General features: G+C 31.2%; 2 protein-coding genes across 3 annotated transcripts in view; one reads left to right on the top strand and one right to left on the bottom strand.

Moving 5' to 3' along the window:
- LOC113513387 (uncharacterized) overlaps positions 1-16064 on the bottom strand; it is a 46478-nt gene extending 30414 nt beyond the window's left edge. Inside the window, exons 1-2 of the mRNA XM_052903606.1 lie at positions 15706-16064; positions 7064-7167 (exon numbers count right to left, since the gene is read on the bottom strand). Of these exons, the coding sequence (XP_052759566.1) occupies positions 7064-7167; positions 15706-15879 (278 nt within the window). The 5' untranslated portion in view covers positions 15880-16064. The remainder of the gene's footprint in view (positions 1-7063; positions 7168-15705) is intronic.
- The window catches only part of LOC113512470 (NADH dehydrogenase [ubiquinone] 1 beta subcomplex subunit 10), a 60548-nt gene extending 35614 nt beyond the window's left edge, over positions 1-24934 (top strand). The window contains exons 2-5 of one of the 2 annotated variants that reach the window (XM_052903607.1): positions 21876-22032; positions 22107-22242; positions 23067-23203; positions 24757-24934. In XM_052903607.1, the coding sequence (XP_052759567.1) occupies positions 21936-22032; positions 22107-22242; positions 23067-23203; positions 24757-24863 (477 nt within the window). In that variant the 5' untranslated portion in view covers positions 21876-21935 and the 3' untranslated portion in view covers positions 24864-24934. Of the gene's footprint in view, positions 1-21834; positions 22033-22106; positions 22243-23066; positions 23204-24756 lie in introns of those variants that run through there. The other variant, XM_026896371.2, reaches the window with a different exon arrangement.
- The last annotated feature ends 35 nt before the right edge of the window (positions 24935-24969 follow it).

The following is a 24969-nucleotide window of genomic DNA, read 5'->3' as shown; positions in this document are numbered from 1 at the left end:
AAGACTTCTGGACAGACTTGACAAGAAAAATGATATTAATCGAAGTAATATCCTAAGCTCAAGATTAAACCTAATAAGCAATTATTTTATAGTAAGTTGCAAATGTTACAGTAATCATAAATGAATTGAATAATAGAAAAAACCGTTGAAAGTTAACATTTTGTATTTTAGAAATGTATATTTAATTTATTCGTCGCATTATATATATATATAGACGAGAAAAAATGCACAATTACAAAAATGTTTTTTGCTCAGATCTTCTGACTAATATTACATGTTCACATCAATCTCAAGAGCAATTTTCTATATCGCAATTGAATGTTTTTATTTTGTTTGCTGACGCAAGCAAAGCATTTGTAAAGCTGCGTGATCAATGAAGCCGTATTAAAATGTGACAATAATGTATTCTATTGAACTGTTACTCTATATATCCAATTAGATGTTAATTGAAAATACTTTTATAGCAGTGAAGTCTAGTAGCTTCTACTATATCTAAGCGATAATAATTTTCTTATTTCATAATGTTGAACAAAGAATTATTAATCTATATTAATATAATACAAAAGAACTGTTTGTGTTTGTTTGAATACTCTAATCTTTGAAATTACAGGTTGGATTTAAAAAATTCTTTCTGCAATTGATAGTTCTTTTCTTGAGAAAGGTAATAGATTTTTTTTTTAATATAATGATTACCCTGTCTGCGCTATCGGTGTACGCTGGCGAAGCACCGGTGAGTGGTGATAGGAGAGGATGAAGCAGGTCAGTTAGCCAGCCATCGTAACGAAATCATTAAGAATTAATCACGGTGGTTTCAAGGAGGAATCGCGTGGAGGTGAACCTGGATGGGTTATTGCTAGCAATGGGGCACTAATTAAAAACCCTTCCGTTCGAAGGTTACATATCATAATACAACCACGGGCGAAGTCACAGGATACAGGTAGTGATAGAATAAACGATCATGACCTCGTAAAAATTTTTTTTTTTTTTTACAATCACTATCAATATCAAATATTAATTAATACTAGATATTCAACAGTTTAAAGAAGAAAACGTCGTTATAATAAAGTGAAACAGTTTCCACGTTCCTCAAATATGTTAAAATTCAAAGATAAGAGCCATGTGTTCCATGAAAAACTCTCAGCGAGGCAAGATGACACTTATCGTTGCCTCTCCACGTCTCAAGTGCAATCGCTTTCATCTAACCTAGTGAAAAAAAATATTGAATACTTAAATCCGACCTCATTCACCCTATATAATGAAAATTAAAAATAGGTTACGTATAACTATGTACTTTATTTTTAAATCACTTCAAAACAAGGCGGTTTTCATTTTAACGATAATTTTAATTCATGTGTATGTTATTGTAATTTCTTGTTGTTAGTATGTTATACGATATCTTCAAGAATTCTGAACGGAGTTGTATTTTTTTTTTCAAATTATTAATGTCAACAGTATGAGCAATATTTTGATATAAAAAAAAAATATAGCAAACAAACTTTTTAAATTCGAGAAATGGTTTAAAAATAATATTACTAATTACAAAAGCCAGAAAAAGAACAAATAATTTCCATTTACGACAAAAGAAGTGTACTCTTGGATTCAAAAGGAAATTGAGTCAACAAACAAACCAGGTTTTTGATTCAACCAGGGCAAAACGCCAAGCACCAACTATAAGAATAAAAAATTATCTTAAATATTTTAAAATTCGCAGCCTTTTACATCAACCTAGTAGGTTTGAATCAATTTGATCAGCTTCTTTAGTATTCCAAATTGCGTAAAAAAATACTTAATAAAAATGATACACAAAAGTTACATCATTTCACCATATCTGCTTCTGTTTAACGAAAAAAAAAACGATTTTAAACAAGATTTTACATATAATAAGTGTCCACGTGTTTTATGACTGTTCATAAACATTTTTAATTAATAGCAGTGTTTAGTATTCAGTTCATAAGCATACTCAAGAACATAATTAATGGCCGACATTGTAAAATGCGTTATCGCAATGAATACATTTTGAAAATTAAAATACGTAACGTTTACAAAGGTTTTCTTTTTTAATTTGGGACTTGCATTTTTTTTTTGTTTAAGTAAGTAAATCATTGAATATATTAAGTATAGAAGGATTATTATCTTAGTTATCATACATAAAGGGTACCATGGCCATAAGGCATATCAGGAGCACTACGGGCGACTCAGTATAACCACAATTTTTTTCCTACAACAATTTAGATTAAAACATCTTATTAAAATATATAAATCTAATCCAATATTTATGGTATTATATGTTAAAAACAAATTCCAGGCGGGCAGAATTTGAGTTCGAGCCTTCTATGCCTCGAACATAATCAGTCTATATTCTAAGAAAATTATTCTTATGATCTTGTCTAACAAAAATAATAAAATTGTAACTAGACAATATATATTTATGGGTAACATTTAAGAAAAAATAAAATAAGGGGTCTTAGTAAGATTAAAAGATGCAAAAACAATAATTTTTAGAAATGTTGTCTGCACCAAATTGGATTAAATTGAATTGAATTCACAAATGTATTCCTAACTTAAGTTAAGACTTTAAAGTCTGGTGTATATTTTATTTCTAATACGCCGCCTGGTAGCGGTCTATTTCATTGATTTCCCTTCTTCTGAATTCCAGGCGTACAAAATAGCGGGCAAAAAGCTAGTTTAATATATAATAATACAGTTGGCCGTGAATATCCCGGCATAGAATAGGCCGCTCCTTCCTTTCTCGTGAGTGTCGTAAGAGGCAACTAAGGGAGCTTATGATGGAGGGATTTGCAGCAGCGTTCCTTTTAAAACATTACCAAAAGCCAAACTGCGGTTACCAACTCGCCTGTCAAGCGCGGGAACTACTGGCAAAACCCCCTTATGAGGGAGGCTATGTTCAGCAACGGACAGTTAACAGCTGACACAACAATACACTTACAATAATAAAGTTTTTATTATTTTAAACAAAGTAGGACGAACCTGAACTAAACTAATTCTTCTTCTTGATATCCAACTCGCCCTTTGAATCAAATAATGATAATGAGTTATTGGAACAAGTGGATGAAATTGTATATCTTAGATGCAGATTTACTGAAGAATACACCGCTGATATAGCAAGAAAAGTGAATAACAGAAGTAGAATGAATGGAGATACGGGAAAGCTATTTGGAAGCCACAATTTCAGCCAAATGGCGTAATTGGCAATATACAGTTCAATAGTTGTCCCCACATTGCTGTATGGTACTGAGAGTTGGGTATGTAAGAAATAGATTAAAAGTAGGATAAATGCAATCGAAATGAAAGCGTTACACAGAATTTGCACAATAACAGTAATGCGTGTGTATAATACAGTCGTGCGTGAACGAGTTGGTCTGAAAGAAAATGTTAATATTAGAATAGGAAAGGGCATGGTGGTTTAGACATGTGGAAAGATTACAAGATGAAAGTTTGACAAAACAATATACAATATGAATATGTATGGACGAAACTTATTATGATCAGACAGATCGTGTTCTTTTTGAAAAGTCAAGTCTCCAAAATCAGTGTGTTTGCATGAGACGAGATATGAAAATGCAGGAAGCAAGAGATGTGCGTAAGTTCTTTTCTGTCTATCCCGCAAGAAACTTGGCGTGAAGACAAATAGATAAATATAATTACGACAGTAGTCTATGTATGTATTACATGTTGGTACCTACCTACTTGTAATAAAATCATAGAAAGAAAGTACAAGTCTGAAAGTATATTTAATATTTTATCAAAAGATTTCCTGCCTACTGCGTAGGTCTGTGTTATGCATGATATACGAAAACGAAGGCCAAATCAATTTCCTACAATCCTTGTATACTGTTTATGTGACCACTCATCAAATTAAAATTTGAGCCGCTTTTGATCCGATTTATGGTTTAATTTAAAATACCAAAATCAGGCTTCAAAGAGTTGAAACGGGGGATTATGTTAACATGAGGAAACTGTGTAATTAATACGATATATTAAATTAATAAATTCCTAATTGAAATAATTGGATTTGTAAATAAATAAATACGCGTATGGATATATACGAATATTCTCGTAAATTAAATAACTTCTCGCAGTGTGATTTCTGGAATCATAATATTAGTGTAACTTTTTTATAAAATTTTTAAATAGTAATCAAGTCAAAAACACCTGATGACAACTGGTAGTCGTCACCTATAGGCATGAACAACACCATGAGCCTTAAAGGATAAATCTAAGCGTCTGCTTAAAACCCTTTATACTACTCGATGGCAGTAACGCTAATGAGATAGTTGCCTGTGGCACTAGTGCTTGGTCAAAAGTTATTCAATGAAATTGGGGCGAAGTCGTGTTAATAGTGGGACTTTGATCAATTGATCACCAAGAAAAAAATGTATAGCACCAATATATTATAAACTAAAAGTTGTTATTATCTTATTTTTATTAATACCAAAAATACCAAAATTAAACTTTGAAGTAAATTGTTCTAAAAAGTTTATAATACGATGTGCCCACGACACCGTCTTCCGTTCAATACTCTTTGTCACGCAAAACGATACGACGATGAGTCAAAAACTCACATAGTAGCAGTAATGTGACAACACGCTGGTAAACATGGGTTGATTGTGCAAAATGACAGCACAGACAGTGTGTTAAAGTAGGTTGTTATAGGTTAATGAACAATGTTGTGTGCCGATGCACGACCCTCTAATTGAAAACTGACGAGTACACCAAGCTGTTGAATGTTGAATGACAGAAATGTCATGATACCTTAATGTGAGAATAAATTATGAACACACATTCATAGCTTTCTCTAAAATTACCTAATTTCATATAACCTAACAATATGTAGAAGAAATAAAATTTATATTTTGTAACCTATTTTCTAATCTATGTTCTTAAAATTCAGATAGACTAAGCCGGTAGGTACACATATAAATAGTTGTGAATAATTCCAATTCTATGTAGAAAAAGAAAATATATGCTCGTAAATATAATCCTTTTTTATACCAAAATGTATCTGCTATAAAGTTTTATAAATAAATATTTATACAAAGTACATATAACAACTGTAGTTTTTCTTTTAGAACTTTACCATCGCTTTCGTAACCTTCCTATATAACTCACGCTTCTTTATATTTTTGCTACCTAATAGGATTATAATGAACACAAAAGTATGATATATTTTTCTAATTTAACAATATTGTTCGCAATATTGTATATAATAGGTAAGAACTTAAACAAAGAAAAAGCTCTACTTATTTGATAAGATTCCATTATATTTTCATTGAAGGTTTATACTTTGAATAATCTACATTTTTAAAACAATAAATAAAATAAATTTATACGTGAACCTAAATTGCAGTGGAAAATATACTTTCTTACGCTGTAGACAAGACAGATGATTTTAATTTCACGACGAACAAATAGTTTTAAAAAGTTCTTTTTAACCAATAAATTACACAGGACCCATATCTAGCAGAGTTTCTTGGTTCAATAGATTCCGTTAAAAGGAAGAATGCATTAGATTGAATTTTTTCCGTTTTCAGTTGTATCGAATTTATCTTCCCCTGGATACTGTTCTATATTAATACTTTTTCAAACGCCTCGCAAGTTTGTTTCATACCGTATTTTTGATTAATGTAAACTGAACCAAATAAAATTACATTTCACATTAAAATTACAACTACCATATCCGATTATGTCAAATATCCTATATAAATAATAACAACAAAGTTACTCCAATTACCTTGTCACTGAACAAGGATACTCTGAAGAATACCAGAAACAACGAACACCTGGAAGACCATCCATAACACTCCAGGTGTCCACGACATCCGAGTCAGTTCTATAAAACTTTTTTATACAATCCTAAACAGACATCGAATACACAATTCATTTACGCAAACTTTGTTTACCACTGCGTCGTGGGAATCGATAATAATTCGAGTTATATAAAGAATAAAATAAATTAGAAGACTGCGTTTACTAGCAATAATCATAGCAGTCGCAATGCCAAACATCGAGAAATCGCTAAACCTTCATAGCGAGTTCTAAGATAAGTATATAACAAACATTTTCATATTATTATTTTATCATCAGCATAGTTGTATAAAAAAACTTAGTACAATAAGTAAAGCTACGATGAACAAGTATAACATTTTTTATTATATATATGAGTTTAACATGGTTTAAACCTTCAATGATTGCTGTACTTTGTCATTCATATTTTTGTTAAAAATTAAACGTGTAGATCATCATCATTATATCAGCCTTGAACTGTTCAATGCTGAACATAAGCTTACTGGTAAACATAAGTTTTACCAGTAGTTGCCATGCTTGGCAGGAGGGTTGGCAACTGCAATTAGACTTTAGAAATGTTTTAAGAAGGACGCTGCTGCCTATCCCTCGCCCTCCCTTAGTCGATTCGTACGACATCCACGGGACAGAAAGGGGTGGTCTATTCTATGCCGGGACCACACGGCAATGCCTGAACTACGGTAACGGTACGGGAAACGTGTAGATACCTAATAAAAATATGACTAAGTAAATATAAAATTTGCTTTTTGTTTATATTTTGTTTACTTGTTTTTATAGTTATATAAGGATTGAATAGGCACTTCTTTGACAATTTTATTGAATAAAGCTCAAGTTTTAAGAAATTAAAATATATAAGATGCATCTATATAAATATTACAAAAATGTGGAAGTAACTGCCCGTCTACCCGAGATTCACAGCTCGGAGATTAGGACCTTAATCTTTGAGGGAGACTGAAGGCTAAGGATAAGTTTACTTTTTCAAACCACTAAACGACTTTAATGTAATTAATTACACCTACTTATTGGTTTTTATATAATATCCTTAGACTATTATTTACATTTTACTTTTAACAATTTTATTTTGATTAAATTTAATTTTTTGAATAAAAATAAATTTACCATTTGAATAAAAAAAACAGTATATTTTTATAGTCATAATTACGATCTACTCATTCTATATGGACTCAGTTATTTTTTGTTGACAATTTCCATATAATTTATGTACACAAATTACTCCTACCTAGTACCGGCGACAGGTTGCCAAACAGCGTCAAGTGGCGCATGCGCAGGTGGTGGGGGCTCGCCGGCGTCTCCATTGCCTGTCTCTGTTCTGCCTTCCCAACCCTATGGTAAAAAGAAACAAATTTAACTAGGTATTACGTTACAAATAGTAAATGGATACAAATGTCTTGGGACTGCTGTTTTGGCGGTCTATAAGAAAGATCTATCTTCAACACTACTCATTGCATGGGTGAAATTATAGTGAAGATGAAATATAATTAACAATTCAATTCTTAGTCTATCATATTTTATGCGACCTTCTTGTCTAAAATACAATAGCCGTCCTCAACTAGCCTTCAGCTTGTTGACCATTCTAATTCATCAAACAACCTTATTATATCTACATAGTTACATGATCGTGTCAATTACATTTCTATGTCATTAAGGAACTTCACCGCAATGGCATAATAAAAATAATATCCGTATTCTACCATCGTTATCATCATTTAACTGTCCACTGCTGAACATAAGCCTCCCTTTGAGTAGTTTAGCCAGTAGTTGCCTTGCTTGATAGGCGGATTGGCAACCGTAGTCAAACTTTAGAGATGTTTTAAGAGGGACGTTGCTGCCCACCTCTCGCTCTTCCTTAGTTGGCTTTTACGACACCCACAGGAAAGAAAGGAGTAGCCTATTCAATTCCAAGACCACACGGCCATACTCTATAAAATTGATCAATTATTTACTTGATTATAGAAATTTAAAAAAAAAATATTATACCTATATTTTATTAGCATTTTAGTATATATTGTAACCTTATAGATAATATGAACGTTACAGCAATAGAAGTGGTAATATTATATATTCTCATATACATTCTCAAAATACCATAATATTCGCCATTTTACCTGATATTATAATTAAGGAAGCTGTAATCCATTCTGTGCCGGTATCACACGGTATAATTCCGAACAGGTCACAGTACACGTAAATACAAATTTATTTAAAAAATAACTCTATAAACAACAGCTTGCAATGCTATTTTCTTAACAACAGCCTTCAGTAAGCGATTTCCCAAAGTTATTGCAGGGACATGACTCGTTTTCATGCATAACGTTAATAGATTTAACAGAGAGTAGTTCATCCCTTTTGATAGAAAGGCAGAGCGGTTAGAATTTTTATTCGTTGGAGGGGCTTATTGAGCATGACTCCGGGATCCCGACGATTTTTCACACAGCTGTTAGAATGGCTGGGTTACTGTAACTGCGCCGGAATTTTATCTCGCTTTTACCAGCTTATACGAGCTTTCTGTTACAATATTTTTATCTAAGTCAAATATTTTGGTGGTGCGTATTGCTGATAATAGCTTTAACTTTTCATGTTATGGTAATCATATGTTTTTAGAATAAATTAGATAAAATACAGTACATTTTTCGCGCTGATAACGTAGCTTTATATAGGTAAAAAAAAATTAAATTAAGTATTGTTTGAATTTATTCAATATAAATAAAAAAATAAGCCTTTCCTCATTATAATACTAGTATAAATACAGGAGTTTATGAAATAAAGAAGGATAAGAATACTAAAAGGAAGTTGAAATAAAAACAAATATTAGATATACATATTATGTACACTAATTGGAGAGGTGGGAGAGAAAATTAAAAAATATTTTTATTATCATGATAATATTATTGAAATTGTAAAAAAAAATAAAACAAAGAATGCATATAAGAAGAATTAGACTGCCTTATAATGACCTAATAGCTAGGTTTTATACTCTCTTAGGTAGGTAGATAGATACATATTCTTTATTGTTTCCTCCAAAAGGTTACAGTAGTAAACTCATACAGATAAAAAAAAACAAGAAATATTCACACTGAAAAAACAGTGGGTGACCTTATCGCTAATAGCAATCTCTTCCAGACAACCTTTGAATAGAGAGGAGTCAACCTTTGGTAGACTTCAGGAGCCTGTACAACTGGAACTGGCACGTTATAATATGAGTTTATTACAAATGAAGCAATATAATGAAATAAAAATATATGATACTTATATACATCAACCCAAAATAGTGTGGAATTGGGAGTCCAATTTACATTACAGGTCAGATTTATATAAAAACAAAGCAATCGTTCATCATTGCTGGCTACGAATTTCTCCTCGTAAGGGTTCATATCTCTCATCATACTCACAAATAAACTCTACTACCAAGGGAATTAGTTCAAGTTTTTATTTCGAATTTTCCATCTCTTTGACATATTAGTTTTATTTCCGTAGTTGCCTCTTACGACATTCTATGAATGAAAAAAGTGTTGACACGTACCTATTTTTACTCTGTCTCCATTCAAAGAAGTAACCAACAATTGATTCCCTAAAATAATATTCATAATATATTTGAAAACTATATCGATATTTTTAATGCGTAACCCTAATTTGGGAATCTCAAATTATTATTAGACTAAAAAAATACCTTCCAAGAATTTCAGAAAGATCTTTTTTTAACTTCTTAATAATAATTTCATATTATTTTATAATAATAGAATATTGGCACTAAAATAGTAAAAACAGACAGCGAGTTCTTCATAGCAATTTATCTAAATAAGTTTATCTTAAAACCGTGTCATATAATACATAAATAATAATGATAAAGCAGATTATAAACCATTAAAAATATTTTAAATCCAATTGTGTCGTTAATTCATTATTATATGTACAAGTAATTAATTTAAAGAATAATAACCATCAGTTCTAAATTCGCATCTCAATTACAGACACTAGTTATCGATTTATTTTTATTTAAATTGTAATAATAATATATGTTATATACCAATATTTTATTTACACAATATTTTATGTAAATCCACTTCAATTTAAGATTCACTACCTACATAAACATTAAAAAATAAAATATAAAACACGAATTCGGAAAATTTATTAAATAGAATCAAATCAAAAACCATTAAAAGTCATTATATTAGCTCACTATTTTATTATATTAGTTTGCAATTGATATATTGCCAAATGTTTCACTGACCTTACTAAATTTATAAAATATAAGTTTGTTTTTTACCTATTAACGGCTGAACCAATCTTCATGAAATTTTATATATACCTATGTAATAATTGGTATGGAAAAGGGTATAGCCTACTTTTTACTGCGGTCAATCAATATGTCCCGATGACGCGACCAAAGCGCACGTAAAATCTAATTAAACTAATTAAAAGGCAAATGACTATTCATATTTCTCTAACTTATTTAACTACCCTAAAAGAAACATGTTTTTAGTATTAAAAAATAAGTACAATATAAAAAAAAGTTTAAGTATTTTTCAAATAATAATGCAGCAGTTTATAAAATAAGTTGGATAGAACCAAAATAGTTTTCCTTTTAACTTGTATTTTACGAGCGGTGGAGCGCTGTAAAGGCGCTCTCCGTAATAAAATTAATGGAAGACTGAAGACCGCTAACGGCAGATAGAAGCAAAATTTCTTGGAATATTCCACAACCTTTCTAAATGTGCCACTAATTATGTACTATTCATAACGCTCTTTTTCGTTGATGATATTAAGTTTGTTGTCTCTAAACATACTTACGTAATTTATATGGGATGACTAGAGAAGCCATACTGAGAACTCAGAGTATGTTTACATTGAAATAAAGAAAAAAATATTTAGTGACATTATTAACATTAATATATACCCATGCTTTTTTGCTCCCTGTGTTATAAAAAAATACTAAATAGCAAGAACAAAAATTATGATCAATAATGCTACTAAAATACCGCCTACTCGCAACATTATGTTAGGGAGTCCTTATGGTTTCAGACGCAAGTTTTCTGTAGAAGCCTATACAAACAATACACAACAATAAAATTAATAAAATGGGTCAGTTTCTAAAGCCAAACTCGCGACGAGATCCGCAGCAACTATCATGTAACTTGATTTCAAATTACTATACCACTGTCGTATCAGCACTGATTCGAAAATATCCGTTGAACTTTTTTGTCCGCCCGCTGACTTCATATAAACAGTACAAGTCAGGTTTTGGCCAAGATTCAATATTCGACTGCATTTTTTCTGTATATTATGCAATATGGTTAGACTTTACTATGGTATTGTTCCTATTTCATTATGATTTAAATCGGTTGATTTTTTATAGGAGGGAATATTAATTGATATTTCTGATACCTTTCAAACTGAAATAACGCCCGATATACTATTTAATAGGAATATTAGGTCAAAATATAAATTAGGTCAAAGTATAAGGTAGGATTTATTTATTAGGTTAATATTATTACCTAATAAATAAATCCTGAATAGGTAGACGATAGTGATGCCTTTTCGGACGAGTTATACAGAACTCTAATGATAAGCAATCTTAAGTGGCAATAGGCTAGTCACATAGCTCGAACAATCGATAAACGATGGGTAAGAAAGTTTCTTGAGTGACGACCTCCTACGGGCAAACACAGTGTAAGACGCAGCAGTTTAAATAATTGTTGTAACGAAGCCCAAACTGAACCTACATAAAGTACCTATCTTTAAAGTACGTATCGTATTTTTATATTTGCTTCTAGATTTTTCATTTAAGGCGACACTTAGAATTGAGTATTGCTGTCACTTATGGGCCGGAGCACCTAAATACCAGCTTGAACCTTTTGACTCGTTGCAACGACGAGCTATGAGAATTGTCGATGATCCCAGGCTCACAGGCGGTATCGAACCCTTAAATCTTAGGAGAGATTTTGCCTCACTCTGCGTGTTCTACCGTCTGTACAATGGATTGTGCTCAGAGGAATTGTTCAATATGATGCCCACAGCCACTTTCTACCATCGTACGGCTCGCCATCGACATGGAGTTCATCCTCATGTCCTACAGCCTCAATGGTCGCGTACTCAGGTTGTGGAATGAGCTCCCTGCCGAGATTTTCCCAAGAGACTACAGCATGGGGTCCTTTAAAAGAGGGGTAAAGAGGTTTCTTCAGGGTCGGCAACGCACGCGTAATACCTCTGGTATTGCAGGTGTTCATAGGTTACGGTAACCACTTACCATCAGGTGGGCCGTATGCTTGTTTGCCACCTCAGTGGTATAAAAAAAAACTTAGAATTGTACCGACTTTTTAGAAAATTGATCTTAAATGATATCAGTTTTGCTTTTATAATATATTTTATCCTAAATATAAAGTAGCAAATAAAATAATATTAAGTATATATGTAAAATATATTCATTTCAAAATCCACTAAAAATATCAACTACGGTTCTAAAACCCATGACGTCTCTCTCGATATATTTACATTAAATCAAATCTTCACCTTCGCTCATCAGTTTCAGCAGCTATTAATTTATAATTAATCTTTTGTTGTTACAGGCTCACACTATGCCTATTTCGGTCAGGCAAACAACACTGATCGTGACTTGTACCTATCCTAATATTTCCTTTGCTTGCTCAAAATTCATTGGGTATTTTTATAATTTATCGTAACACAGCACGATATTTACAATATCATGTCATAGTAAATTAATTATACATAGTTTCATCAAAATATTTATTTAATTAATTTTTTTTTAATCTATTGACCGCCATTTACTCTCTATTTAGCGTAACAGTTGACTGGTAGAGAATGCCATCAGGCATTAAGATCGCCCTGTAGACATATTTTAATCTGTGCAAAAGTATAAATAAATAAATAAATTATATATTATTTTTAAAAGTTATGTTTATTTTTATTCTAATGGCATTACGGGCTATGCGAGACTGCGGACTACGGTGCGAGGCGAAATGCTGTGACGCAAGGCGCTCAAGACGACTTCCGAAAGAAGTCGAGACAACTGTCAGAACAGACAAAAACAAAGCGAGTTTATTAATTTTCCGTATTTATATAGACATAATTTATATACCTACGAACTTGGGCAAAGCTGCGGAAAACAGCCAGTTATATTAGTAAAGAAAAAATAAGGAGGGATTTCACATACACACTTCTCTATGGTTGTGGATTAAATCTCTGCAGAATACAAGTAAAAGAAGAAAGAAATTTGTATGAAGAAAAAAATAGTGTATCTATAAAAACAAATTTAGATAGGTATTTAAGTACGTCTATCAATTGTCTACAGGGTCGTGAAGCAGTAAACAAATCAACTATATAAATAGGACGTTTCTATGTTATTATGTTGATTCTGTGAGTCATATTCAAACTCATTATTATTACATTACAGTACAAATCGTATTGATGTAGTTACCAAGTCTGTATAATGAAAATCATATAATTACGAAATTATAAAAATATTTTACTAACAATCCGAATACTTTTTTAATAATATTATTTTAGAACTGTATATGTATATCGTATCTCGTATACAATACTTATTTATCAGTTTACGTATCTGCTATTTGTTAAATAAATATAATTATATAGAATAAATATAAGAACTTATAAATCCCATAATTTTGTTTGTGTCATTACAATCTACCATAGAATTAATTCTGTATAAATAGATAATGTATTATGTTAAAACAAAAAAAAACTAAATTTAGTTATCTAGTGAAAAACTTATCTATAGTAAAATGTCGGCATTCGTTATAGATTCAGCTCCTTAGACTGGATAACTAAATGGAAAGAAAACGTATACATATATACTTCCTGTTTTCTTAAAGACAATGAGCCCAAGTTACAGCTTCGTGTAATTTCGTGTCAAATATTGTCTATATGCAAATTTGTTTAATTACTGTACAAATAAGTTGAGATAGTTTTATACAGTTAAATCAGGATAAATTATCATTGAAGAACTCAGAAAATTATAACTAGGCATATTTTGAGGTCCCATAATTTTTCTTCTAAAAATTAATAATAGAAATGAGACTCGATTTGACGAAAATATATTTATTATTATTAATATTGGAACTCTAAACTTTAGTGGCCGAGATATATTGATTGACAAACTACATTTACAACCGACTTTTAAAAAAGTAGGAAGTTCTCGATTTTGTTGTATTTTTTATGTTTGTTACCCCAGAACTCCGTCACTCATAATTTAGAAAAATATTTTTCTATCTTAAGGAACAAACATTCATATTGATCCTATAGATGTTCTATCAAAATTGGTTCAGTAGTTTTGCCAAGTTTGAAGTCGGTGTTTATTTTTCGTGAAACAATTTTTGTGTCACATTTATAATAAGTATTAATGTAGACTTTGTATTTTTTTTTATTGTATTTTTCATTATTATCTTTTAACTGACTCAAGTCAGACATTATCTTACTATGTACCTAATATCCAATCCAATCTATATTCTTAAAAAGTAGTATTATATGTATTTTTAATTATTTTAAATACGTACCTAAATACAAAACTGGTGAAGTGCTTCTCACATATACTGCTCTTGATGTATAGATACATAAATTATTGCAACATTTTAAAATAAAAGTAGTTCCGTTCCTGAGTACCTACATATTACATACTTACCTATTTAGGAATATTTCTAAAACCCTAAAATTAATGATCACTGAAAAGGTGAATTAATTAACAGCCCTTTTGCGTAATTATCTTTGTTTTAATTTCATTAAATCAAATAACGACTATTACAGAAATAGCATTTGTTACATTTATAAAAAAAATATTTGATAAAAATTAATTAAAACAGTAACGCACTGCCATTAATACGCGATAAATTAGATAACTTTATATAATTAATGTTAATAGTCTCTTGCAATTTGCAGTTACATTACAAATCATCACAAATGACCTTAATTAATTTGAGTCCTCTTCAAATACTTATTAAAAAGACGCATGCTGCAATGAAGACGACCTTAATAAAGAAAAATAATATACAAACAAAACTTAAAAAATGATGACACTTGATTTATGAATTCAACTGAAACTCTCTATCTGCCTCAATACTAAACTAAATTTATCCGTTTCCTGCAGTCAAACTACCGAAAAAATATTACTAGAAAGGAATTTTTTTACTATTGTGAGTAAATAAAACTATATTTATATATATGTATACCTATTCTTATTTCTCAACAAGGTACCAATATGTTGTGTTGTCAAGTCGACCTCAACGCTCCCCTAGGAAATCATTGTGGCTCAATTCCTGATGAAATCAAGGATAAATCCTCTTTGATAAAAATTTCGCAGATCTATTTATTGTAATTTCAAATTTATTGTAGATAAATAAGGTAATAAAATCTGTGTGTAAAGTAATCCTTCCAGGAGCATCACGTCGCATCCGTTTCATCGTAAATACGGCTTCATTCACTAAGAATCTCTGACCAATAACTACACATAGGTATGTGGTTGGCTATTGACCTCTTAAACTTGTGTTGATCTAAATGGTTAGTGATTTCATAATCAATATACACATATTGGTGAATATTATTTATCATATTCAAAAATTTTTCTAGATAGTAGGTTTATCTTGGATATACTTACTAAATACTAAAATTATACTTAATAATTTATAAAAAGCTTTTATAAAAATGCAGCAGCAATATAAAAGCAATGTTATACTGTGGCTATCAAATTTCATATAAATCAAGTGGTTTGTTTAAAAATAATTGTGAATAAACTGTTCCATTTCATTGATCTCTTTGCATAATAAATACAAACAAAGGAATCTTTGAGTTGCGAATGTGTAAACATTGTCGGCGAATAATTCCCTAACTCACCTGGAGGTCTTCATAGCGAGATCTCGAGGAGCCGGTGGTATTCGGCCGTTCTAACAACAGAAGCTGTGTGAGTATTATCACACCGAACACCGCAAAGAACATTATGAAGATGAAGAAACTGATGTTGGCGCGCTCTTTGGCACGGTAGGGGGCCGCGCGCCCGCGCCACCTCATCGTGCCGACGGTGCACTCGCATGAGCACGGGAAAACAACGGTCGCTAAAACGCGCGCCACAAAACTGACATTATCATCAGGGCCGCGGCGCCATACTACCTCGCGCGCCGCTCCGCAGACCGCAGCCCCACCGAATACACCTTCCCACACTAACGTGACGCAGAATGAACAATTGACAGAGACAGAACTGCACGCTGGGTTACAAGTTCTAGTCGAATCTTATCTACCCAATGTAAGAAAAATAACTTTTATGATAACGATTCAACTAGATTGCGTACGATGAAGCATCGTTAATATTTTTATTACAACTCCATACTGTCACAAACTTTTTAGGCTCTAAATATTAGTAGGAATAAAAATTACATCTTACTATAGAATATCATTCAGTTGTACTCTATTCTTTTTAAATAATAAATAATTTGTAAAAAATTACAATATTTTTTATCCTCTTTGAAGTAGGTAAATGTATGGACTAATGATTTTGTAAAAATAAATAAATTCTACCAATACAGAACCCATTCAATGACTAGCAACCCGAAATACAATGAACGCATGCGTGCCGCCCGCCCTCCGTTCAATGACTTGAATGGTCTAAGCTTGTATAAACGATACAACTCTGTAGGCATATTGAACGTTCATTATAGGCTTTATTCATTACAACCATTTAAGGTAGGAATTACAAAACAATGTAAATGTAAAATGTCTATTCTTATCGCCTAACTCACTGAGTTAGATATTTGCTTAAAGAATAATATGCGATTTTTTCTAATTTACTCGAATATTAGGTATCTGTGCTCCAAACTGAAAACTTCAAATTAAAACACTTATATTAAAACACCTGATGATTCTTTTGAGATATAGATACCTACTTCTTATACAAACGTCGCACAATATTTATATCTCTATCGGTTTTAATATAATATATACTTATACAGTATTTTATTTCTAAATGACATCTACTAATAAATTTGTATGTAGATACTACTATATCTGTGCTAGAAAATCCAACTGTTGCGTTTCCGCCTAACTTTCATTTGGCCTTCATTGATATTTTTCTATGGATAAAACTTGTAATTAGCTCTCATCATCAATCATTCAAGAACGAAAATATAATAAATATTATTTATTTTTATAATATTATAATACTAGCCTCTATCCTCGTGACCGGTCCGGTATATATTGATTGACTAGGATAAAAAATAGATTATGTGCTTGCTATTACACAAATACATGTATGTCAAAATTCCAAGAAATTAGTGGGGAAAAGACTGTTAGTAATTGCGCAACTTGCTATTTTCTACATGATGCATTTTGGAGTGTGTGATCAAGAATTGCATGACCTGGTTCCTCCTTTACCCTTTCGATATTGGACGACCAGACGGTGCGAGAGCCTTCACCCTTGTGTCGTAGACATACCACCTACACGCACGAGGCGCTTTGCACCTTCCTTCATTATACGTACGGCCAAGGAGTAGAACTCTCTTTCTGCTTATGTTTTTCTATCCAAATATAATCTGCACCAATTTTACCCTAACAGCCTGATTTTTTAAATCAAATTAAAAAATATATAAGTCAAAACGATATTTTTATATATTTATTTTGAAAAAAACATTTAATATTATTTTTGATATTTTAGGCATTACGGTAATCAAAATATTTAAATTTATTTAACAATGAAACAATGCAAACCCCGGTATCAAATTTGAAACTTCATGTATTTAAGGGTTAAGGCAATTTGAATAAGCTATTCGTGGGCCCGTGAGCCCCATCTTAGATCACATCACCGCTTTCCATCAGGTAAGATCGTGATTAATCGCGGGACCCTTCAATATTAAAAAAAATGGGTCTAGTAATCCGATTACCATCAATATACCTGATTAGGTCGACCTACACGTGATCCCTTCTGGAAACCATCGTAATTAATTCTTGTTTAATTACGATCATTACGATTGTCTGTCTCACATATCATCCCTCACTCAACGTATACCGATAGCGCAGACAAAGTTACCATTCCATTTTCTTCCATCAAAAAAATTAGCAAACACTTGTTTGTTTACTTAAACTCACTTTTACATTTATAATATTTGTAATGATTTATTAGTGCACATTTTTATTAGATAAAGCGCACGGGAATGGATGATAACCGTTTCAGCCGAGCGAAGTCGCGATAACGATACTCAGATAAAAATAACTCAACATGTATTACGTTCAAATTTAAAATAAACAAATAAATAAATTACATGCTCTCCACAATAATTCTCATTAAGAAGAGTAAAAACGTATAGAGGTATTTGTCAACTGTTGCCTTTATACTAATATTTACCGAATATGCCCAACTTATGTACTAAATACTATAGAATCCCGATATTACTTCTTTTTTTTAATGGGTAATAATGGAAAGGCCCCCCATCCGCGCTAACGGTCTACGCTAGCGAGGTACCAGTGAAAAATGATTAATGAGGATGTTAAGACAGGTCCGTTGGCCCATCGTTATAAATTCACCTGGAAGTAAATATGATGGTTTCCAAGGACGACCGCGAGGAGGGTGACCTGGCAATGTGTATTGCTAGCAATGGGGAGCTAGCCCCATTAGTAACAATCTCTTCCTCTCTTTCTGATATAATTCACATTCCTTTATGTCAAGTTTTTATCAGAGGGAGATTTTGTACAAAAGTCATTTGCTTATGTAACTCTATCCCATTCGAATATCGACCGTGAAATAGTTGTATGACTGTGTTTCTGTTTGAATTTACAAGGTACAAAGGCATAACATCTTAGTCCTTAGGATAGTCAAAGCATAGGGGTATCGTGGGTGAAACATTATACTCTGTTACGTCCATGGTAGGTACTGCTCATGTCTATAGGCGACTGTTACCACTTTCCATCGGATAGATCGTTAGCTTGTTTGCCATTCTAAGTTGCATAAAAAAACATATCTACGTAATTATAATAAAAAAAGTTACGGCGAGTCACTTTTGACCACTTTGGAGACTGTATTTGGTAGAAGATAAATAAATATTCAGTAATAAACCTGCAAAATAAAACATTATACGATTATTGAACACAAAATTTTCAGTTTTAGGCAAATATTATATTTTTACTATTTGTCTACGGAATCGTACATTTTATTTCTTAGTAGTTAAAAGAACAATTAATAAGCGGGTTTATAAATATTTTTATAAGATAATTTAGTACTAGATCGCATAATATAATTTACTTATTTTCATCGTAAAAGTGTGGGTATTGCGTAGGTTGTTGTTTTGATGCAGACGGTAAGATAAGAAAAACGAAAAAGGAATAACATCAATTCTACTCGTATTATATTACAATTAGTATAGGACCGTCCTGAAAATACGTATAGAATTTAATCAAAAAAAAAATCACAATGCACAAGTATAATAAACAGTTGAATTAAGAACCGTCTCTTTTATAAATCGGCTAAAGGCTGCAAATAAAAAACTCTTTCTAGAAATCTAATAAAAATAAGTAACCAAAAACTGTGATCTATGGTTACTTATTGTAACATATTCTTGAAAACTAGGCGGACGTGCATTAGTACCTACATCCAGATTAGACGCTAGATATAAGTGTCTAAAAATCTGCTGAAACTGCCTGCTCCGCAGAACCTACCTCCTTACTATATACTCATAATTCACGAGGAACGCTTAAGTAATACGTCATGCAGAATTTCTATCTACACCCATATCCATAAACATTCCTTACAACATGTTACACGATGTTTACGTTGCTCATCAATACTAGGACCGCATAATTGTATTATTGTTCATTTTTTTTAATGTAAAATGTAACGGTAATTCCGCTTGCGCTATCGGTATACGCTAACGAGTACCAATGAGTGAGGTGACAATGAAGACGGTTCATAGTGACTTCATTAGAGCTTAACCACGATTATTTCCAAGGGGAACCGTGTAAAATCCGACTTAAAATGGTATATTGCTATTAATAAGCCACTAAACGCTAATTATTTACTAATACTTCTCTCCTTCCCTGTATTATAGATGTAGAGTAGATGTAGATTGATTCCATTTTCAAACATGAAAAAAACATACTTTTTTTTTTAAATGGAATGGTAACCTCGCCTGCGCTATCGAGATACGCTGGCGGAGCACCAGTGAAGGATAATAAGTGAGGATTAAGCAGGTCAGTTAACACATCATGATGAATTCATTAATAATGGTATATACTCGTACCATACATATGATATGTACGAAATGATTGATCATGAAACGACGTAAACATTTAGTTCCGTATATTGCATTACAGTGCTCTAACAAATGCATTTGCGTATTTAACACGATTTTCAAATCATAAAAATATCAGAATTTTTGTAATTCAGATCCCCGTTGAACTTTTTAAAGAATTTAGAGCTTAAACCTACTACTACGTCCCATTGAATAAAATAGTTTACAAAACTATATTACTGTCTCCAGTCAATAATAAGAAACTGTATTCCATCATGGTGTATTCCATCTAAAAATATAACAAAATAACTAATTTGTGTTTTATAAATTACGTAATATTAAACAAAAATGTAAATAAAATTGTGTTAAATGCGACATTAATAGATAAAAGAAGCTATGTTTTATTACAAATTCTATAAATTTGATAATAAATACAGATGAGTAGACAATAAAGTTAGTATCGTTAAGTATATATAAAGTTTGCATGTTTACATTACCTAATAAATTAATTTACTTGTTCATGTAATAGTGGTGCCGAGTATCTATGCTATATTACCAATTTTAAAGAATATGCAGAATTAAGCAAAATAAATTAGTATTACTGCTATTATAGTTTCTACTACTTATTAGTCATGAATTAAAGTTTAATTATAAATAATGACACATTTTGAAGATAAATACTACTTTAAAATATCTATGAATAACTAGTTAATTACATTTGTAGTACGCGGTTTCTAGTAAAATTGTCACCATTTAAAATACAAATATTTTTTACAAAGTAGATTAGATTAGTAGAGAGATTATTTGCTCTGTGCACAGACTTTGTAGTTCTGTGGCGTATACGCCAAGCTACGTCATATCAGACAAAAAAGTTAGTGTTTAAACATATTGTGTTTTATAAATATGTTTGTATATTTGTTACTTTTAATTTACGTTAAACAAATGTTTTTGCTTTTTTTGCTGAACTGATTTGAATTAAATCATTATAGTTAAGTTATAAACTAATTAAACACGATTATATATTATTGAATCACACGGGTATAATCACAGAAATCAACTATTTGAATTTTGATTGAATGAATGTCTCTCAAATGACTTAAACACTATTCCAACGTTCTTAAAGTATAGACTGTAGTTATGCATTTATAATTTTGAATTGCAAGTATAATTCTTAATCTACGATAGGAATTATTCTTAGTCTATGCTCGACGGATAAATTATTACCATTAATAAAAAATAGAATCACAATCTAAAATTGTTATCTAAGGAACCGTAAAAGAACTTTTCCAAACCAATAAAATTCGGAAAAATATTGCAATACCCAAGATAATATAATACCTAAAAAACAAGGAATTACATAGAAGGAATGATAAAAACTGTAAATCATATGGTTGCCTCCCTTCTTCTTATGTAAATATAATTAGTAAAAAGAGGACGAAAGATACATCATCAGTTTCTATTTTTCTTAATTCATAGCAGACTAATGTATAGAAAATACACATACAACCTGCTTGCATATTTTCTAGGTGAAGTATATCGAACGTATAATCTAGTAATGTAAATTAATAAAAATTTTACACACACATTTTCTATACATATATGGCAACTGCTGATGTAATTTTCGTCCGCTTTTTACTAATTATATTTGCATAAGAAGAAAAGAAGCAACCATATGATTTACACTTTTTATTTTATCATTTCTTCTATGGAATTTCTAGTTCTTAGTACTTGGCAGTACTGTCAGCTGTCCGATGCAATTGTCAGTGTCATTTAGAAAAACTTCAGATTTCAGAGATCTTCAGTTTTCAATTATACTTTTAATATTAGAGAAATAAAATTAACTATTAAAGAATCATGGTACAGCAAAGTGGCCCACCAGATGATAATGTATTTAGGGCTTTTATAAATGCTGTTTACAATACCATTGATACTCCGGTGACCTGGTTCAGAGGTATGGTATATTTATTTTTTTCGATGGTTGTTGTTATGTAAGTGCAAGTCTTTAAGTTTCATTTATTATTTTAGAAAGAGTTGTGGAGCCAAATCAGAAAAAGTACCCGTGGTACCACCAGCAGTTCCGTCGTGTTCCTACTATCGATCAATGTTATTCTGATGATGCTCTCTGTGACTTTGAAGCCAATGTACAATTTAAACGTGATAGGTTAGTTCTATTTTTTGCTCCTATATATATATATATATATATATATACATATATTCATAATTTATTTTAATTTAAGTACACCTGTATTTTCCTGTTAAAGCTCTATTATTTAATTAGCAGTAACATAAATAATTGACTAATAAGGAAGTAATTTTTATATTATCTATAAAATTAAATCTCAATAAACTAAAAAATCATATATGTTTTATAGTTTACAAAATTAAATATAGATATACATGGACCTACTTGCTAATAAATAAATTTTTTGTGTAATAGGGGGGGGGGGGCTGATTCTGAGGCGCCAATACTCTAAACCTATCTCTAAAATTAAAATTCTTATCTCTTTTATTTGCTTTATCTCTTAAAATCTTTATTGTAAGGACCAATATGAACTTATTTTCTAGTAGATTGAAGTTAAAATTCTACATTATGATGGCCCATAAAATAGTAATTTCATAAAATTATTAAATAAAAAAAAATGCATTAAGAGATAGATTTAGAGAAATAGCACCTCAGAATAGGCTCCATTATCTTAATATCACACACACTCTTCAGAGAGTAGGCAAACAGAACCAAGTATCAATAGTATTCTCTCATTTAATTTATTTAAAGGTCTTGTTTACTTACTATAAGAACTGTGGTAAAGTTTATATTGAATGATCCATCATAGTTGATAAAAATCTTACAAAAAAATATACTTTCATTTTTGGCCTACTCAATTTAAAACAAATTGCATCAAATCATAAAATTTAAGTATTTTGGATAAAAATTTGATATTTCAATATTAATTACAAATTAATACATTCTTTAATTCAATATTTCAGAGCTGTTGATACTGAAATTCTTAGTATACTACGCCAACGTTATGAGGATTGCATGATGTATGAGTCACCTGATTATTTAACATGCAAACCTCTTTGGGACAGATATAAGGATGCTGAAGAAGCATGGTTTATTAAATGTAAGTATATTTTAACAATAAATCAAATTAATCAGAACAACTGAAGTAGGGACACCCTCTGCCACATTTATATATATATATATATATATAGTTAATACCAGAGGGAGACTTTGTACAAAAGTCGATTGTTTGGGTACCTCTGTTCCATTCGTGTTTCAACCATGAAGCAGTTGTGTTGGCATGGCTGTGTTTCGGTTTGAAGGGTGGGATATGGCGTGAATTTACTGGGTACAAAGGAATAACACCCGAGTCCTCAGGAATGGCAAGACATGGGAGGTATCATGGGCGAAACAGTATACTCTGTTATGTCCATGGCACTGCTCATGCCTATAGGCGACAGTTACCACTTTCCATCAGGTGGGCCGTCAGCTTGATTGCCATTCTAGGTTGTATAAAATATATATATATTATTTATTCACTAAAATATACAGTAATTATATATATATATATATATGTTAAATACAATGCATACATATCAAATATAAGTGAACACAATGATGACAATCTTGTAATCAATAATAGTAGTAAAATAAGTATTCAAGCGAAGTTGATGCAAAGCAAAAGAAGCAATAACACCTAGGTTTGGAAGGAGATAACAATTGGAATTGGGAATGAAGGAATGCATATCTTACTATAATATAAATTATTAATAAAATTGCAACTACATAATGTTTGTATATGGAAGATATTCAAGAAAAACTGAAACAAGAGGTTGTAAGTGCAATAGAAGCCAAAACAACAGTATTTTAGTAATTTTGTATCAGCATTATACAAGTTACTTGATCAAAATTGGATCCGGTTTTCACAGTTGTGTTCTTGGAGGTCTAACTTATTAATATATATGTTTTATATTGACATGTCATCTAGAAGTGCTCTATTTCAACAGTTTTCCTACTTCAGAAATCCTTGTGTATGAAGTAGCAGGCAAAAAGCTGGTATGAAAATATATGCATTCATTCTATTCTCAACAATATGTGGACATATTAAGTGTACATATAAATACAATATACATATATAACCAGACAAAAAATGACACTATGATGACTGTGACATGATATGTGAAATTTGGCATAGAAAAAGGTGTAGATTACTCATATTTTTTACACAAAAGAAATTATAGGAATAGCTAGTTTCAAATCAAAATTAATATTCCATGTGCAATGGTAATACCCAAAGAAAATTATTATGTGGTAAAATAAATAGTAATTATTTTTTTCTATACTGTGAAGGTGGCAAACAAACATACAGCCTGTCTGATGGTAGACAATCACTGTTGCCTTTGAAAACCTGCAATATTAGAAGTATCACATGTACATTGCTGACCCTGAAAAAACCTTAATACAACTGTTTTGAAGAACTCAACACTATAGTCTTTAGAGAAAATCTCAGCAGGAAGCACATTCTATAACCTCCCTGAATTCCCTGTTAATGACTTACCACACTTAGTTATATTATCATTACAAGCAGTGATACTCAGAGGATATAGAATAGACCAATAGTAAAGTGATTTATAGCAGTCTATAACAGGAGCTATTATGTATATATTTTTACAGATGGTGATCTTGGGGCTTATGCTGATGCTAGAAAAGCATATATGAAGCAAAAACATCGTATGATTTGGGAACGACGTCATGGCCACCTGTCTGACTTAACTAAGTAATAGTCAGCAGAAATATACTTTACAAATGTATTTAGATGTATTGTCGATGCAATAAATAATAAATTATAGAACCTACTTTCATTTAAATATAAACCATATTACAAAT

Source organism: Galleria mellonella, unplaced genomic scaffold, assembly GCF_026898425.1.
Source record: "Galleria mellonella isolate WM207_F2 unplaced genomic scaffold, CSIRO_AGI_GalMel_v1 utg139, whole genome shotgun sequence".
Classification (NCBI taxonomy): domain Eukaryota; kingdom Metazoa; phylum Arthropoda; class Insecta; order Lepidoptera; family Pyralidae; genus Galleria; species Galleria mellonella.
Note: the sequence above shows the minus strand (reverse complement) of the source record. Positions and strands in the feature narration are given on the sequence as shown.